This window comes from Oncorhynchus gorbuscha, linkage group LG21 (genome assembly GCF_021184085.1).
Source record: "Oncorhynchus gorbuscha isolate QuinsamMale2020 ecotype Even-year linkage group LG21, OgorEven_v1.0, whole genome shotgun sequence".
Lineage (NCBI taxonomy): Eukaryota > Metazoa > Chordata > Actinopteri > Salmoniformes > Salmonidae > Oncorhynchus > Oncorhynchus gorbuscha.
This window is the reverse complement of record NC_060193.1, coordinates 46,966,100-46,984,041: the sequence shown is the minus strand read 5'-3', so window position 1 is coordinate 46,984,041 and position 17,942 is coordinate 46,966,100. Positions and strand designations below refer to the sequence as shown.

Below are 17,942 nucleotides of genomic sequence, written 5' to 3'. Positions count from 1 at the left end.
GTGTTGAGTTTTTAACAATGAAACAGGTCCTCCCATATGCTTAATTTAGAGTTACATTAGTTGTGATACAAACATTGGGCTTTATGTTTGGATTTTTAATACATTCTAAGGCTGCATACTGCGACTCTAATGATGATTTGAAAAAACTTGCATGAAAGGCATGAGCTCGGCTTTGTTTTTTTAACGCAGGTTGTACACACTTCATCAGTCTCTCGTTCACAATTTGACAAGAACTTGATAATGCCTTAAATTTCCTGGCTGCATCACCTTTGTGTGGCCATAATGCCCCCTAACAAATCCATGCCTTTTGTGGCCGTGGTGCCGTTGGGCTGAATATAATAATTATAATCCCCTTCTCCCGGTTCCTTGCTGAAGCACCTCTCACTCACATGGCTCTCTGTCAAGTAATCAGGTCTTTCTCACAGGCTACAAGTGAAGACAGACACATCGGGGACTCAACTACGCGCGTCCTTATCCAATTCCGAGGCGCATATTGAAGATATTGGAAGAACTGTCCACATTTACTTTTCGTCAGCCTAACGAGTACTGAGTAGGCCTAACAAACAGCAAAAGCACTAGCCTATGTCAATCTACTATCCCCCATAGTACAAAAGTTTACATTCTATTCTGTGCGAGAAATAAATATTCCAAACATAGTCTTGGACATTAGCATAAAGAAACTGTTTAAGCAATGAGCGTTATGCAACAGATGAGAACGTTTAGCCTAAAAAAGGCAATTTCTTCACATTATAAGCGCAGCAATATGCACATGGCAGTAGGCTATAAGCGCGAATGTTCCATAGGCAGGAAAACACCATTCTCAAAAGTGACCACAAATGCCATTATGCATGTAATGCTTTTATCATCAAGGTGCATTGTTATGGTGAAAATGATCTTCCCCAAACTTGAAACTATGCCAGTTAGGCTCTACACCCCTTGTAAAGCGGATTCATGTGCTTCATTTTATGACGTTATTTGGCCACTTTAGTTGTGATACAATCTTTATCCAAATATATAGGCCTATGGGATAGGCCTTATGGGTCTCCCGGTCGGGACACAGCCTGAGATAAAAACCTGGGTCTGTAGTGACGCCTCTAGCACTGCGATGCAGTGCTTTAGACCACTGCGCCACTCCGGAGGCATGTATAACTTTATATGACTTAAATGGAGTTTATAATCATGTGACCAGTATATCAGTTAACCCTATCCAAACATCTTATGTCAATAGTTTGAGCAATCAGTTATTACTACATATTGACTAGTTACTGGCTTGGGTACCTGATGCCTCCAACAGAGAGGTGTCCGTAGGAGCTGCTGGCTGCAGAGCTGGAGCGTGAGTTGTTGATGTAGGCCACCAGAGAGTTGGGCGAGGTACGGATCATGGTCTGCAGGTCGATGCTGGCGTCCGAGAGAGGGAGATGGACAGGGCTCGCTTTCTGTTCAGCCTGGGCGTCAGTCTGGGACTGGAGAACCGTGACGCTGTGGAAAAGAAAAACACACAGACACATACAGACCGTTAGTCTGACCACCTCTGAACTTCTCCTCTCAGCTGGGCATAGTTGCATTTGATTCAAGTATGCAGAGACTTATTGTCGTAGTTTACATATACTGTATACATGTGTGACATGTGTGACGCAGACAAAATGTATGGTCACATTCGTGTTCATGTATTGTTTCTTTGTATTGGGGAAGAATGCTTTGACTGAATTGTCAGTCCTCCAAGGTTTCGCCATTGCTATGCGTTGATACTACTGTTGGCCAGTAGGGGGCAGTGAGAAGTGTTCGCTTCGCACTGGAACTATATGTGATCCTGCACCTGTGTGTCCTAATAATCAGAGGTGGAAAAAGTACTAAATTGTCATACTTGAGTAAAAGTAAAGATACCTTAATAGAAAATGACTCAAGTAAAACTGAAAGTCACCCAGTCAAATACTACTTGATTCAAACTCTAAAAGTATCTGGTTTTAAATGTACTTAAGTACAGTGGTGGAAAAAGTACTGAAGTGACATACTTGAGTAAAAGTAAAAAGTAAACGCGATACATCAAATTCCTTATATTAAGCAAACCAGACGACACGGTTTCCTTACTTTTATTGTTATTATATATTTTTTTTTACAAGCTAAGCATTTGTGTTTAGTGAGTTTGCCAGATCAGAGGCAGTCAGGATGACCAGGGACGTTCTCTTGATAAGTCCGTCAATTGGATAATTTTCCTGTACTGCTAAGCATTTCAAATTGTAACGAGTACTTTTGGGTGTCAAGGAAAATGTAAGTAGTAAAGAGTCAATTATTTTATTTAGGAATGTAGTGAAGTAAAAGTAAAAGTTGCCAAAAATATAAATAGTAATGTAAATTACAGTTACCCCCCCAAAATGACTTAAGTAGTACTTTAAAGTATTTTTACTTAAGTACTTTACACCACTGCTCATAATTGAGAGAACCTTTGAAAGAGAAGCCACGTTTTCCTGTTTCATAATTTATCCTGTCAGTAAAGTGCAAAAATACACTAAATATCACAATATAGTTTTGTAACTTGTCCGTTGAAGTGAATGTAATGATTTTGAACAACATAGTAATTGTATAACTTTGTACTAGATGGAAAACACATGTCGAGTGTAAAGTGAAATGATGGCGGGGAATACCTTTGATCTAGAAGAAAACAAATAGTTAACTCCTGAACATTGTTATAGAAAAAAAGACACTCCTGACAATATCCTAAGGATTTAGAGAATGAAATGTTGCAACTGTGAGGTTTAATAAATTTGTAATTGGTGTACTGTAAATGTTAGAAAAGCTGCTAGCTTAGAGCTAGCTCCGGTTAGCTTTTGGCTAGTTCCGGTCAGTTTATTGCTAACTTCGGTTAGCGCTGTGCTAGCTTGTTCAGTTATTTTTCAATAATTAGCATTAATCTCAGTTGCAATAGTATTGTCTTTCTATTATCCCTTCTTACACTTGGATGAATGTATTTTGAGCATGGGTATGAAGTAACTTCTAATAAGTTATACCAGTCTTTAAAAGTTGTCATGCTTTAGAGTCTCCTATGGGGCTATAGTGAGCAACAGTCAACCACATAATTATAACCTAAACAAGTGCATTTTAGTTAAAAAATATAACTGAAATGTGTGGGGTATAAATGTAAGGAATTTTTGGATTGGAATTCAATTGGAATGTAATCATTTTTATGTGTGAATTTATGTATTTTTGACATGTTTATGAAATAATATGTCAGGGATTTATGAGACAAATGATTAAATACACCTTAAAGAAAACAAAACATAAAATGTAAATGCAATGAAAAGACAGAAAAAGACGATTTGTACTTTAGAAAATGTTGAATAAGATAATTGAGAGAACCTTTGAAAGAGAAGCCATGTTCTCCTGTTTCATCATTTATCCTGTGTTACAGGAACGATTATCTGCTCCACCAGTCCCAAAACTGGGACCTGTAACACATGCATTACATACAGTATATATACAGTACCAGTCAAAAGTTTGGACACACCTATTCCTTCAAGGGTTTTTCTTTATTTTTAGTATTTTCTACATTGTATAATGATAGTTGTCACGCCTTGGTCATTGTATTTTGTGTTTTCGTTATATATTTGGTCAGGCCAGGGTGTGACATGGGTTTATGTTATTGTATTTTCGTATTGGGGTTTGTAGTATTTGGGATCGCGGCTGATTAGGGGTGTTGTATAGGCTTGGCTGCCTGAGGCGGTTCTCAATCAGAGTCAGGTGATTCTCGTTGTCTCTGATTGGGAACCGTATTTAAGTAGCCTGGTTTCGCTTTGTATTTCGTGGGTGATTGTTCCTGTCTCTGTGTAGTTTCACCAGATAGGCTCGGTCACTTTGGTTTTTCTTTTTTCCTTGTTTTGGAAGAGAAGAGAACGAGCGCCATTCTCCTTGCGGAGATGGTGCTAAATACATCAACACGGTCGGTCCCTGGGTTTGGGCTGGCCAACACGATTCGGTTTGCTTGGAAGGAAAAGGAGTTGGAGCCTTTAGGACGAGAAACTTTTGGAAGGATAATATTGATGGGGATTCTAAAGTTGACGGTGAAGGATGTGTTTTGTTTCCAAGGCAACTCGTTGGAGGGAGCAGGCCGATGAGCCACTATGAAATAACAACGAATAACTTTAGGGGCGCTATATACAGAGGAGAAACACAGGGGATGATATCCTGAGAAGGGCAAGAGCAGTGGGAGGTCACAGGACTAGAGGCACGATGAGCCACTACACAAAAACACATGAAATAACAAGCCTGGCTGGTGGTGTAATACACAACAACACATAGAATAACTTTAGGGTTGTAACTGTCAGACATTTACAACCCTTACGTTAAGGACAAAGAGGTGAGGGCTTTTCTGGGGAGATACATGGATAACGTCTCCTCAGCAAGGCACCTCAAAGAGTCCCTTGGGTTTTGGAATGGGAGGAGAGGCTTCCAGGCCCTCCTCAGAGAGGACCCAAAGGGACATGGTGGCTACCTCCATCCTCCTGCTATGTTCTCCCTAGGGGCTGACAGGGGACGTTGTTTTATGCACGTCAGCCCCCATTTTGCAGGCGCTGTATGGCCTACGGACACATATTCGCCTCGTGCAGCACAAGAAAATGCAGATTTTGTGGATCTGAGGAACACGAGGCGAGGGATTGTGACAAGCCTAAGACGTGCCATGGGTGTGGCTCGTCAGCACACCTGTGGCGGGGGTGCCCGGCCCGTCAGAGGTCATATGCGTCTGCGGCTGGGGGGGAGCAGGAACGGGGGATGGGGGAAGAAGAGGAGGGGAAGGAAGCACGCCTCATGACCAGAGTACAGGTCCAGAGGGGAAGGCCACAAGGAAGGAGGAGGAGCAAGAAAAAGAGAAGGAAACGGAAGGCACGGGAGTAGGAGAACCAGGAAAAGCGGCGGAAGAAGGCAACCGAGTGGAGGAGCATGAGAGAGAAGAAAGCGAGGGAGCAGTGGTGGAGAAGGAGACGGTGGAAGAGCAAGTGGACTGGGGGGAAAGTGCCCTGGTGGAAGAGATGAGGGGTATGGTGGAGGAGCTGGTGGGGGGAGGGTGGTATCTCTCCACTGCCGTCATCACCAAAGAAGAGAATGAAGAGGAGGGTGCGATTGGCCGACAGTGAGAGGGAGGGGATGGCCAAGAGAGTGATGGGGGTGGGAGAAACCTCTGGGTTGCTGCTGGTTTCCCCAGGCCCTCAACTTCTGTTGGGTGGGGACACACCTAACAAGACTCAGGACTGGGTACAGGAGGAGGTGGGGATTCTTTGTTTGGGGACTCAGCCTCCCCAATTTTTTTCCAAACCAGCTGCAGCACTGGGGAGGGGGAGGATTGTGGGGGTAGACCCAGGGCACCCCGGAGCCAAACACTATTCCTGCATCCTGGGTTGGTGAGATGGAGGAAGAGAGGGGGATGTCGGGAGTACGGATGGTGTTCTCACCGGTAGATATGGAGCAGGGGAGCATCGGGTGAGTCTCCTGTTTTTTTCTGTCTGGGTTTAGAATTTGAGTGTATTACATGTTTTTATTTTTTCATGGGGTCTAATTTTACTTTTGTTAGTTTAAATGTAAGGGGTTTAAGGGATGTTGTTAAGAGGAGGGCGGTTTTTAGTTATTTGGAGGGTGTGGGGTTTGATTTTTGTTTTTTACAGGAGGTTCATCTGAGGGATGGAGGGGATGTTAGTAGGTTTAAGAGGGAGTGGGACAAGGGGGAGTCGGTTTGGGGTATTGGGGGGGTGCACTCATCGGGGGTAGGGATTAGGGCACAGGGAGGTAAAAGTGGAGGATTCTTTTGTGGTATTGCAGGGGAGGGTTATAGGGGTGGATGTCACGATAAGGGATTGTAAATTTAGATTAGTGGTGGTGTATGGGCCACAGGTGGTGGCAGACAGGAGGAAGATGGTGGACTGTCTGACGCCCCTGTGTGTCACAAATAGGAAATTAGTGATAGGGGGGGATTTTAATACAGATTTAGGAAGAGGGGGGGATAGCAGTGCAGGCGCCATTGCCGGGCTAATGGCTTGCCATGGTCTGGTAGATGGTGGTCTGCACACTACTCCGAAAATGGACGGTCCTACATGGCGCAACTCCAGGGAGGTTGAGCGGAGGCTCGACTATATTTTTGTACCCAGGTCTTTGGGTAAGTTGTCTGGGCGGCTGTTGCCTGCTTTCTTTTCGGATCACGACGGGGTGCTCCTGCATGTGGGGTCGCCAGTCTGCCTCTTTGGTAGGGGGTACTGGAAGTTAGATCGGGATGTGCTGGAGGAGCAGGCTTTTGTTGACGGGTTTTATGGTTTCTTTTGGAGGCTTGAAGGCCTCCGGTCCATGTGCGAGGGGGTGTTCGAGTGGTGGGAATTAGTTAAGGTGAGGATTAGGGCTTTTATAATAGGGTATTGCAAGAGGGAAAAAAGGGAGGAGAGGAGGGAGGTGGATCGTATCCAAAGGTTAATTGAACTCGAATACGAGGCAGGCAACCTCGGCGGGTCGTTTGACTGGGAGAGATCCGCAACCCTAAAGGCGCAGCTCAGGGAGCTGCAGGAGCGGAAGGCTCGAGCTTTCCTGGAGTGTGCGCATAGTGGCTTTCTAGAACATAATGAGACTTGTTCTGCTATGTTCTTTAAGTTGGTTAGGGCCAGACAGAGTAGGAAGGTAATGCATGGTGTTAGGGAAGAAAATGGTAGTATAGTTAGAGAACCAGAGGATATGGTCAGGGTGACAACTGATCATTTCCAATGTTTATTTAAGGAAAGGGAAATAGATGTAGAGCAGGGAAATGTGTTTTTAGAACACTTGTCCAGGCAGTTGCCGGAGGACATTAGAGAAGTGATGGAGGCCCAGATCTCACTAGAAGAGGTTGAGAGCGCTCTTAGGAGGATGGGAAAAGGGAAGGTGCCTGGGATGGATGGGCTGCCGGCTGAGTTTTATCTCAAGTTTTGGGGTATACTTGGACCAGTGGTCCTCGAAGTGGCTGTTGGTGTGCTGTCACTTTTATATAAGAAGGGGGAAGTAACAGACCTTGGCAACTGGCGGCCGTTGACCATGCTGTGTGTAGATTACAAGCTAATTGCAAAGGTTTTAGCAGACCGGTTGCGCACAGCCCTTCCCTACGTCGTTCATGAGGATCAGACGTGCGGGGTAGAGGGCAGCTCTATTATATGGAACCTACAGTTAATCAGGGACTCCATCGCTTGGGTTGAAGATAGAGGACTGCCTTTAATGGTAGCAGCGCTAGATCAGGCGAAAGCCTTTGATCGCGTGAATAGATCCTTTTTATTCAGAGTGTTAGGTCGATTAGGATTTGGGGAGAAGTTTATAGGATGGATTTGTACATTATATGTCGGAGCGGGGTGCCGAATTAGTGTAAATAGTCACTTGGGTGACGTTTTTGACCTCTCGTCTGGGGTCAGGCAGGGGTGCCCACTCTCGGCTCTCCTCTTCGTTCTGTACATGGAGCCTCTGGGGGCTGCCATTAGGGCAGACACAGGGGTGGAAGGCTTGCTGATCCCTGGAAGTGGTGGGCTGCGTGTTAAGATGACGCAGTACGCCGACGACACTTCCTTGCTGTTGTGCAAGGACTCGTGCCTGACAAGGTCCCTTGCCATCTTTGGGGATTTCACCCGAGCGTCGGGAGCAGTTCTGAACCATGCAAAGTCTTCCGTCAAGTTTTTCGGAAGATGGCGCGGTAGAACGGATGTGCCTGGGGGGTTATCTCTCTGTGAGGGGGCCCTGAGGATTCTCGGGTCCATTTTGAGACCTCCGGCTCAGCGACGCTAAACTGGAACATGCGTATCGCAGTGGTACAGAGGAAGCTAGCAATGTGGAATGCTAGGTATTTGTCTTTTATGGGCAAAGTCCTGGTCCTAAAGGTGGATGTGTTGCTGTCTCTTTTGTATTTGGCATACATCTACCCATTGCCGGCTTGTCTGAGGAGGCCTCTAGTGAGGCTTGTGTTTCAGTTTATGTGGAGTGGCAGGTGCGAGTGGGTCACCAGGGCACACATGATCTGTCCCATCAGGGAGGGAGGTAGGGGGGTACCACATTTCCCCCTCAAGCTGGACACAATTTTTTTTCTTTCTTGTTAACGGAGCTTGCTCAGCCAGTGATACACCCGTCCGGTTACCTCCTGCGGGTGTTCTTCTCGTATCAGGCGAGAAGCATAATGGTGTGGTCTAACACGGGTCCTCGGGCGGAACAGCTGCCGTGGCACTTTGGTCATGCGGCCAAGTGGCTGCGTGCGCACCCTGAGGTTGAAGTTGCCCGAGTAGGTTTAGATCACACGCACCTGTACGAGGAGGTCAGAAAGGCAGGGAGTCCGGCGCCTGTAGTGGGCATCTCGGGAGTGCAGGCGCGGGGTCTGGACAACAGGCTCAAGGACCTGAATTGATTGAGCCTCCATAAGTGCTTGCCGGTATGGTATAGTTTGGTGATCCTCTTGTGGCAGGGAGGAGACTGTGCGCTATGTCTTTTGGGTCTGTGCCTTTGCCGGAGTAGTATGGGCTAGGGCACGGGTGTTGTTAGGTTTGGTAAAGGGGGATTTTGTATTGACGTGGGCCAGGTTAGAGAGGGGTGTAGGGAGAGCAAGAGGGACGGATAGGGACAGGTTTCTGCTCTGGCTTCTCATGAGTCTCTTTAAACGGGGGCTGTGGGAAGCAAGGCAGAACATGGTGAAGACAGGGAGAGATTGGGGGGTGGAAGGGATAGTGAGGAGGGTGGAATGAGATTTGAGGGGGAGGATGAAGAGGGAGGAGAGGAAGTGGGGGCAGCATGCGGCTCGGGAGAGGTGGAAGGGGGGTTTAGGGCTGGGTGTCATTTAGATTTGTAAGGGGATAGATTGGGGACGGGGAGATAGGGAAACGTATTTTGTAGGGTGACGGGGAGGGAAGATGCTCCCCTGAGGTTTTGTTTGTGGTTTATGTTTAGTTTAATTAATTTAATTAAAATACCATTATTTGAGTATGTATGTAAATTATGAGTTGTAAAGAAGGAATGGTATTGAAGATAATAAATTATTTTTTATATAAAAAAAAAAATTGGCTGTAATAGGTTTCACGTTCCGTTTGTTATTTTGTATATTACGGCGACGCGGATGGAAGCCCGAAAAGCAGCCCAAAAACAATATTGGGGGGGGCTTAATGGGAGTATGGCTATGCCAGGTAAGAGACCTGCGCAAACTCCCTGTGCTTACCGGTGGGCTAGAGAGACCGGGCAGGCACCGTGTTATGCTATGGAGCGCACGGTGTTTCCAGTGCTGGTGCATAGCCCGGTGCGGCACATACCAGTCCTTCGTATTGGCGGGGCTAGAGTGGGCATCGAGCCAGGTAAGCTTGGGCAGGCTCGGTGCTCAAGAGCTCCAGTGCGCCTGCACGGTCCGGTCTATCCAGAACCACCTCCACACACCAGTCCTCCGGTAGCAGCTCGCCGCACCAGGCTTCCTGTACGTGTCCTCTATCCTGTAGCACCAGTTCCAGCACCACGCACCAGGCCTTCTGTGCGCCTCGCCTGTTCAGCACAGCCAGAGCCTTCCTTCCCTCCTGCGCTGTCGGAGTCTCCCGCCTGTTCAGCACAGCCAGAGCCTTCCTTCCCTCCTGCGCTGTCGGAGTCTCCCGCCTGTTCAGCGCTATCAGAGCCTTCCTCCTCTACAGCGCTGCCGGAGCCTCCTGCCTGTTCGGAGCAGCCTGAGCTGTCAGTCTGCATGGAGCAGCCTGAGCTGCCAGTCTGCAGGGAGCTATCAGTCTGCAAGGTGCTATCAGTCTGCATGAAGCAGCCAGAGCTGTCAGTCTGTATGAAGCAGCCAGAGCTGTCAGTCTGCATAAAGCAGCCAGAGCTGCCAGTCTGCAAGGAGCTGCTAGTCTGCAAGGAGCTGCCAGTCTGCAAGGTGCTGCCAGCCTGCATGGAGCAGTCAGAGCTGTCAGCCTGCATGGAGCAGTCAGAGCAGTCAGCCTGCATGGAGCAGTCAGAGCTGTCAGTCTGTATGAAGCAGCCAGAGCTGTCAGTCTGCATGAAGCAGCCAGAGCTGCCAGTCTGCAAGGAGCTGCTAGTCTGCAAGGAGCTGCCAGTCTGCAAGGTGCTGCCAGCCTGCATGGAGCAGTCAGAGCTATCAGTCTGCAAGGAGCTATCAGTCTGCATAGAGCAGCTAGATCCGCCAGTCAGCCATGATCTTCTAGATCTGCCAGTCAACCAGATTCTTCCAGATCTGCCAGTCAACCAGTCTCTTCCAGATCTGCCAGTCAACCAGTCTCTTCCAGATCTGCCAGTCAACCAGTCTCTTCCAGATCTGCCAGTCAACCAGTCTCTTCCAGATCTGCCAGTCAACCAGTCTCTTCCAGATCTGCCAGTCAACCAGTCTCTTCCAGATCTGCTAGTCAACCAGAATCTTCCAGATCCGCCAGCCAGCCAGGATCTACCGGAGCCTACTACCTGCATGAGCTTCATCTCAGTACTGGGCTTCCTCTCAGTACTGGGCTTCCTCTCAGTACTGGGCTTTCTCTCAGTACTGGGCTTCCCCTCAGTTCCGGGCTGCCCCTCGGTCCCGAGCTGCCCCTCGGTCCCGAGCTGCCCCTCAGGCCCGAGCTGCCCCTCAGGCCCGAGCTGCCCCTCAGTCCCGAGCTGCCCCTCAGTCCCGAGCTGCCCCTCAGTCCCGAGCTGTCCCTCAGTCCCGAGATGCCCCTCAGTCACAAGCTGCTCCACAGTTCTGTGGGGTTCTGGGTGAGGACTATCAGGCCATGGTCGGCGGCGAGGGTGGATTATCCCAGGACGCGAAGAGGAGGAACTATGACTTTAATGGAGTGGGGTCCACGTCCCGAGCCAGAACCGCCACCATGGACAGACGCCCACCCGGACCCTCCCTATGGTTTTGAGGTGCGTCTGGGAGTCCGCACCTTAGGGGGGGGGGATCTGTCACGCCTTGTTCATTGTATTTTGTGTTTTCGTTATATATTTGGTCAGGCCAGGGTGTGACATGGGTTTATGTTATTGTATTTCGTATTGGGGTTTGTAGTATTTGGGATCACGGCTGATTAGTGGTGTTGTATAGGCTTGGCTGCCTGAGGCGGTTCTCAATCAGAGTCAGGTGATTCTCGTTGTCTCTGATTGGGAACCGTATTTAGGTAGCCTGGTTTCGCTTTGTATTTTGTGGGTGATTGTTCCTGTCTCTGTGTAGTGTTCACCAAATAGGCTGTAATAGGTTTCACGTTCCGTTTGTTATTTTGTATATTACGTTATTTTCATGTATCGTCATTTCATTCATTAAAGAACATGAGTAACAACCACGCTGCATTTCGGTCCGACTCTCTTTCGACAAACGAAGAACGACGTTACAATAGTAAAGACATCAAAACTATGAAATAACACATATGGAATCATGTAGTAACCAAGAAAGTGTTAAACAAAGCAAAATACATTTTAGATGTTAGATTCTTCAAAGTAGTCACCCTTTGCCTTGATGACAGCTTTGTACACTCTTTGCATTCTCTCAACAAGCTTCACCTAGAATATTTTTGAAGGACTTGAAGGTCTTGAACAGTCTTGAAGGACTTCCCACATATGCTGAGCACTTGTTGACTGCTTTTCCTACACTCTGCGGTCCAACTCATCCCAAGCCATCTCTATTGGGTTGAGGTTGGGTGATTGTGGATGCCAGGTTATCTGTTGCAGTACTCCCATCACTTTCCTTCTTGGTCAAATAGCCCTTACACAGCCTAGAGGTGTGTTTGGTCATTGTCCTGTTGAAAAACAAATGATAGTCCCACTAAGCGCAAACCAGATGGGATGGTGTATCGCTGCAGAATGCTGTGGTAGCCATGCTGGTTAAGTGTACCTTGAATTCTAAATAAATCACAACAGTATCACCAGCAAAGGACCCCCACACCATCACACATCCTCCTCTATGCTTCACGGTGGGAACTACACATGTGGAAATCAGACCAAAGGACAGATTTCCACTGGTCAATGTCCGTTGCTCGTGTTTTTTGGCTCAAGCAAGTTTCTTCTTCTTATTGGTGTCCTTTAGAAGTGGTTTCTTTGCAGCAATTCGACCATGAAGGCCTGATTCACACAGTCTCCTCTGAACAGTTGATGTTGAGATGTGTCTGTTACTTGAACTCTGAAGCATTTATTTGGGCTGCAATTTCTGAGGCTGGTAACTCTAATGAACTTATCGTCTACAGCAGATGTAACTCTGGGTCTTCCTTTCCTGTGGAGGTCCTCATAAATGCCAGTTTCATCATAGCGCTTGATGGTTTTTGCGACTGCACTTGAAGAAACTTTCAAAGTTCTTGAAATGTTCTGTATTGACTGGCCTTCATGTCTTAGAGTAATGATGGACTGTCATTTCTCTTTGCTTATTTGAGCTGTTCTTGCCATAATATGGACTTTTACCAAATAGGGCTATCTTCTGTATACCACCCCTCTACCTTGTCACAACACAACTGATTGGCTCAAACGCATTAAGGAAGAAATAAATTCCACAAATGAACAAGGCACACCTGTTAGTTGAAATGCATTCCAGGTGACTACCTCATGAAGCTGGTTGAGAGAATGCCAAGAGTGTGCAAACTGTCATCAAGGCAAAGTGTGGCTGCTTTGAAGAACCTCAAATATAAAATATATTTTTTTGGTTACTACATGATTCCTACATTCCTTATGTGTTATTTCATAGTTTTGATGTCTTCACCATTATTCTACAATGTAGAACATAGTAAAAATAAAGAAAAACCCTGGAATGAGTAGTTGAGTCCAAACTTTTGATTGGTACTGTACACACACACACATATACATATATATCCCACACCATGCTTGATCTATAATGGCTATCAGTTTAATCTTTTATACCATGTCTGTAGCCTGCTTACTGCTCCTCCCCCTTATCACTCACTCCAAGCCAATTTAAAAGCCCAGTGTCTCTCTCTCTCTCCCTAAGGGAAGGCACCCACTTTACCACTGTGAGATATTACGAATGTTTGCAATTATTTGTGTTTATTTCATACAGGCAGAAATAATTATATCGAGTCAATCTTTTTTCCCTCACTATCATTGTGTCATTTCCCCATCCTACCCTGCCCAACTCTGTGCTATTTCTGGAGCCCCAGCGAGAGAGACAGACCTAGAGGAGCGCTCCAGCTCAGCCTAGCCTCTAGCCCAGCCTGGGACTGGGTGATGGATGCTAACGCAGCCTCCCTGCGACACCCAAACCCCCTGGGAAAAGAGCAGCACTATCAATAAGTGCTCAAGATTGATTCCCAGCTAATACAGTAAACAATTTGTCTGAGGTGATGGAAACCGAGCCTGGCAGAAGATATTGTTGCAGTAAAATAGACTCATCTCTTATCCGGTGCTGGAATTATAGCAGGGGAAGGAAGTAAAGCAGAGGACGGATACGGGGATGGAGATGAAAGATGAAAATAAAAAACCTAAAACAACAATCCTCAAACAACTTTAATGTGCCCTAGTGACACACATTTTCGGCGTACACGGTCTAAAATTTCAATAACACAAAATGCTCCCAAACAAATGGCTTCTATTCTGTTTGAAAAGATCTTAGCTCTGTTGTCTTTCAAAATCGATGCATCCTAAATGGCAACCTATTTCCTACATAGTGCACCACTTTTGACCAGGGCCTTGTGAAGGGAATAGGGGGGCTATTTGGGATGCACCCATATGCCACGGTGACCTCATTAAGATTCAGTGTAAAGGATAATACATCTAAGCCTAAATAATGTACTTGAATTAAAACAGATAAAAATCTCACTGTGATCGAAAATAACATTCTGTACTTCCCTTTGGTAAATGAGGCCAATTTAGAGAATTGATTTCAACTGAAATGCATGCAAAGTGCTTTTGATCGCTCTTATGTTCATGGTTTATAATGTGCATTTTGTCACAGTTGATTTGTATACGTCTCTAAGCTACCTGGTCATACTTTGAAAAATGACACGGTAGGATGATAATTACATAATAACTATCCAATAATTACTTCATGAAAATGTGCCACTGTGTTTAATTTGCTACTAGCCAGGTACAGCAGTTACTGTAACCAGCTGTTTAAACATATTTTAAGAATAAAAGCCTTAAACTGTATCGGTAATGGCATTTTGTAAAAAAAAGTAATAAATAATGAAAACACCAAATCACAGGTGAAATTCATAAAGCTGGTTATCATCTAATTTCCTATCATATGTAACCGGTGTGCTTCTGGAGTCCGTTGCTCTAGGGGAGCCAGTGATGTCAGCAGGGGAGCCAGTCAGCCAGTTGTTCAGGGCTCAACAGGTGCTAGACATTAGCAGTGGTGTTAGTGGAGCCGGTCCAGAGCAACAGTGTCATTAGGACCTGTGGGATAATAACCAAAGACACTGCAACCGGACGTCCATAATGGCTCAATAACATGTGTGCCAACACCAGGCACTGCACCAGCAGCTCTACACAAACAGTGCCTCGGCTGATTAAACTCAGGCTACTGTACCACCACAGAGAATAACATGCTGAGCCATTATTCTTAGCAGAAGCTATAATGGCTAACTGTAATTTCTACATTTTATCTCCAATACAGTAACACACACGTGCTCAGTTTGAGTGTTTTGGGACTTTCGGAAATGTCCTGGGACATAATGACCAGGGCTGGGGTCAATTCGAATTGAAGGCAGTCAGTTCAGGAAGTCAACTTGAATAACAACAATATATTTTTTTAAATGCATCTATTTTCAATTACTTCTCAATAAACAGATGAGTAGAAGATATTTATTTTTAAAGTTTTCCATTTACACAAAAATAAAAATAAATCACTTTTAAATTAAAATGGATCTCAGCCCTGAAAGGGACTCCACCACTGTCTCTCAGGGGATATTTCTGCTGTCAAACGTAGTATAAATACATTTCTCACATGAGCTGTTAAAGACATTGAGCACACGATCGGGGGAGGGGGTTTGCGTTGGAGAAGACGTGTTGTAATTTAGCGGTAGTTAACTAGTTAATAACTCAGGTTCATCTAAAAAAAAGCTGAGGTGAATTTAGCCCTTAGTATTTACATTGCATTACTGGCTCTATAGTTTCAGTGACTGGGACAAGCCATTCAGAAATGGCAGCCTTATTTATCTGTGTTAGCGGCTCACCTCGGGGGAGATGTGTTTATTAATGTGCCACTTCCCCTGATAAATGAGGTAATGGAAAGCCGGGCCTGGCGCTCACCACACCTCTCCTCGTCCCCTCTCCTCGTCCCCCTCCCCTCGCAGCACCTCGCCTCCCTTTTCCCCTGTGATTTATGTCAGCAAGCCAGGCACCAGGCAGCGACCGACCGACTGCTAGGCTGTGTGTGTGGACAACCGACTGCTAAGTTGTGTGTGTGGACGACCGACTGCTAGGTTGTGTGTGTGTGTGTGTGTGTGTGAAGTGGACCCCTCCTCCTCCAGAGGCTGAGCTGGCCTTGAGGCCTGAGTGGCCATGTCACTAAATAAGGCTGGCTCTCACACTCACGGCCTGCTCTGGCCAGGCCTCCTGGAGAAGCTGTGTGAGCCAAAGTGTCTGTGGTCTTACTTAAACTTTTTTTTCTCCTGGTAGTTAAGGTCCATTGTGTCTCTGTGTAGCATAGATATTACACTACTAACAAGCCAAATGCATCATACAGTACACAGCATTTGTCTTGGGAGCTGGGCTACAGAGAGGCCTGCTCAGTGTATTTCACTGTTTGGGAATTAAGTTATGACAGTTTTTATACGCACAGCAAGCTGAGGCCTTTGGCTGCGTGCCCCTGGTTGGCCTGAGCAAGCAGAAGCTTGGCCCAGACACAATGCAGCACAACAGCTCATTCAGAACCCCGGGCCTGCTGGATGCTGTACAACTCAGAGACTGGAGGACAATGTTTACTCTCTCACAGTACACCCAGGTAGACCGACTAGCCTCAGAGCAATAATTTCACTTGTACAGGACAGGTAGCAAAACTCACTGTCTGTGTGTCAAATCAAACCCTACCCTTCACCTGGGGCAGGGGCTCGATCTCTCTTTCTCTTGTGTGTTTGGAGCGAAGTGTGAGCTGCTTGAGGCGACATCTATGGGGTGAGTTGTGTGTTTTATCGGACGAGGACGCAGTAGTAGTAGTAGCTACCATAGCAACACCGTTAGCAGTGAGCCTCATATGGTGACGGATCAGGGCTGACAGCATCTCCTATTGCCTTAACGTCTTTCGGGATTCCTGTAAATGTCACGCAGCGATACAGTAAAAGGCAAGTGAATATCAGTGGCTGTGCTAATCTGAACCCATCTGTTATATAGACACAGTCAACTCGTTTGATATCCACACTTCTGTATCGGGTGGTTTTTATTGTCGTGTTCCCTCACACCACACTATAGCCTAATGGGTAACGCCACTGCACGGTAACACTATTCCTGTGTATAATAGTCCGTCTCCCCCTAGACACACCTACCCTTTTAAGGTGACAGAGGTAGTTGAGGATGAAAGTAGGCATTCATTACATTAAAACATATTTCTGACCCAGGCGCCCTCTGCCTCACCCCTCCTCCCCCTGTCCCCCTCCTCCCCTCTGAATGAGCAACCTCCTCCAGTAAATGTCGTCTCGGTACAATCAGGTCTGTAGTTTATGGAATGTCCTGGCACAGACTTGAGAGAGGGAAAATACTTACTGAAGCTATACTGTGGTTACAGTACCTGAGGGCTTCTGGCCCGCCCTTTGAAGTTGTTTGTAATGAAAAATGTATAAAAGCCTTTTTTTTAATGTTCTGCTGCCTACAGTTCCATTGATCTGGAGTTTCATCATTCTCCTAAGGTGAGGTCGTTGCAATCTCAGGGTTGCTTTTAAAAGTTAAATACCTTCCGATACAAATGCCACCATATCATAGTCTTAGAGTACACACTGGCACCAACAGAGGAAGGGGCAGGGGACACAAAGAAAATTGTTCCCCTAAAATGAATGTTACAATTCATACCCACACACTTCCACGGGTGGAAGTCTGGGAACTGGCGAAGTCTGAGAACTCCCCACTGTAAATCACCAGGAATTGAGTGAAAAAATACTCGTAAAAATGTTTCCCCTTTTGTTCCCATGCATTCCAGCCCTTCCCACACAGACAGTATCAACCTGTTGTAGATACAACAGATATACGGTAAAGAGGAGTGGGCCTCTGTGGTCCCAGTCTAACTCACCATCCATGGGGGTGATGTAGTCTGGCAGGTGTGCAGCTGCCGCCCCACCCCCCTGCATCAGCAGCTCTCCGTAGGGGTTACGGTGGCTGGCCATCAGGTGGTAGTACTCAGCAGGGCTGGCTCCAGGAGGGGGAGGGGGCAACCCAAACAGACCCCGCTCTTTCAAGTGTTCATGCGCCACTGCAGGGGGAGAGGAAGGAGGAGAATGAGGGAGGGAAGACCGACATTAAAGGAGAGGAAGGAGGAGAGGAGGGTGAGAGAGTGAGTGAAGGGAGGAAGGAGGAGACGAAGGAGAGAATGAGTGAGGGGAGGAAGGAGGAGACAAGGGAGAGTGAGTGAGGGGAGGAAGGAGGAGACCAGGGAGAGAATGACAAGACAAGAACATTGCAGGGAGAGGAAGGAAGGTTTAGGGGGAATGAATGAGATGAAGAGAGAGAGATAATGAGTGAGGGGGGAGAAAGACATTCCAGATTCCAGCCCCGGTTGGTCTACTTGGTCTCACCACATGCTGCCAGAGCAGTTTGAAAAGGGTTAGGGTTAGGATTGGCGACATCGTGGCCCTGTCCTAAGGAGACATTATCTACATCCCAAATGGCACCCAATTCCCTATATAGTGCACTACTTTTGACCTGGGCTCTGATCAAAAGTAGTGCACTATATAGAGCATATTGTGCCATTTGGAATGCAGTCATTGATGCAGGACAAGAGGAACGGGAGGGAATGGGAGGGCTAGGCTGGCTGGGCAGTGAGGTTAGTGATGTGCAGTGAGGCGTGTCAGAAGTCCTGCAGATTAAGG

General features: G+C 46.7%; 1 protein-coding gene across 1 annotated transcript in view; it reads right to left on the bottom strand.

Moving 5' to 3' along the window:
* LOC124008454 (zinc finger protein GLI2-like) overlaps nt 1–17,942 on the bottom strand; it is a 90,358-nt gene that overhangs the window by 16,669 nt on the left and 55,747 nt on the right. Inside the window, 3 exon segments of the mRNA XM_046319746.1 lie at nt 1,279–1,417; nt 1,420–1,479; nt 17,147–17,326. Coding sequence (XP_046175702.1) covers nt 1,279–1,417; nt 1,420–1,479; nt 17,147–17,326 — 379 coding nt within the window.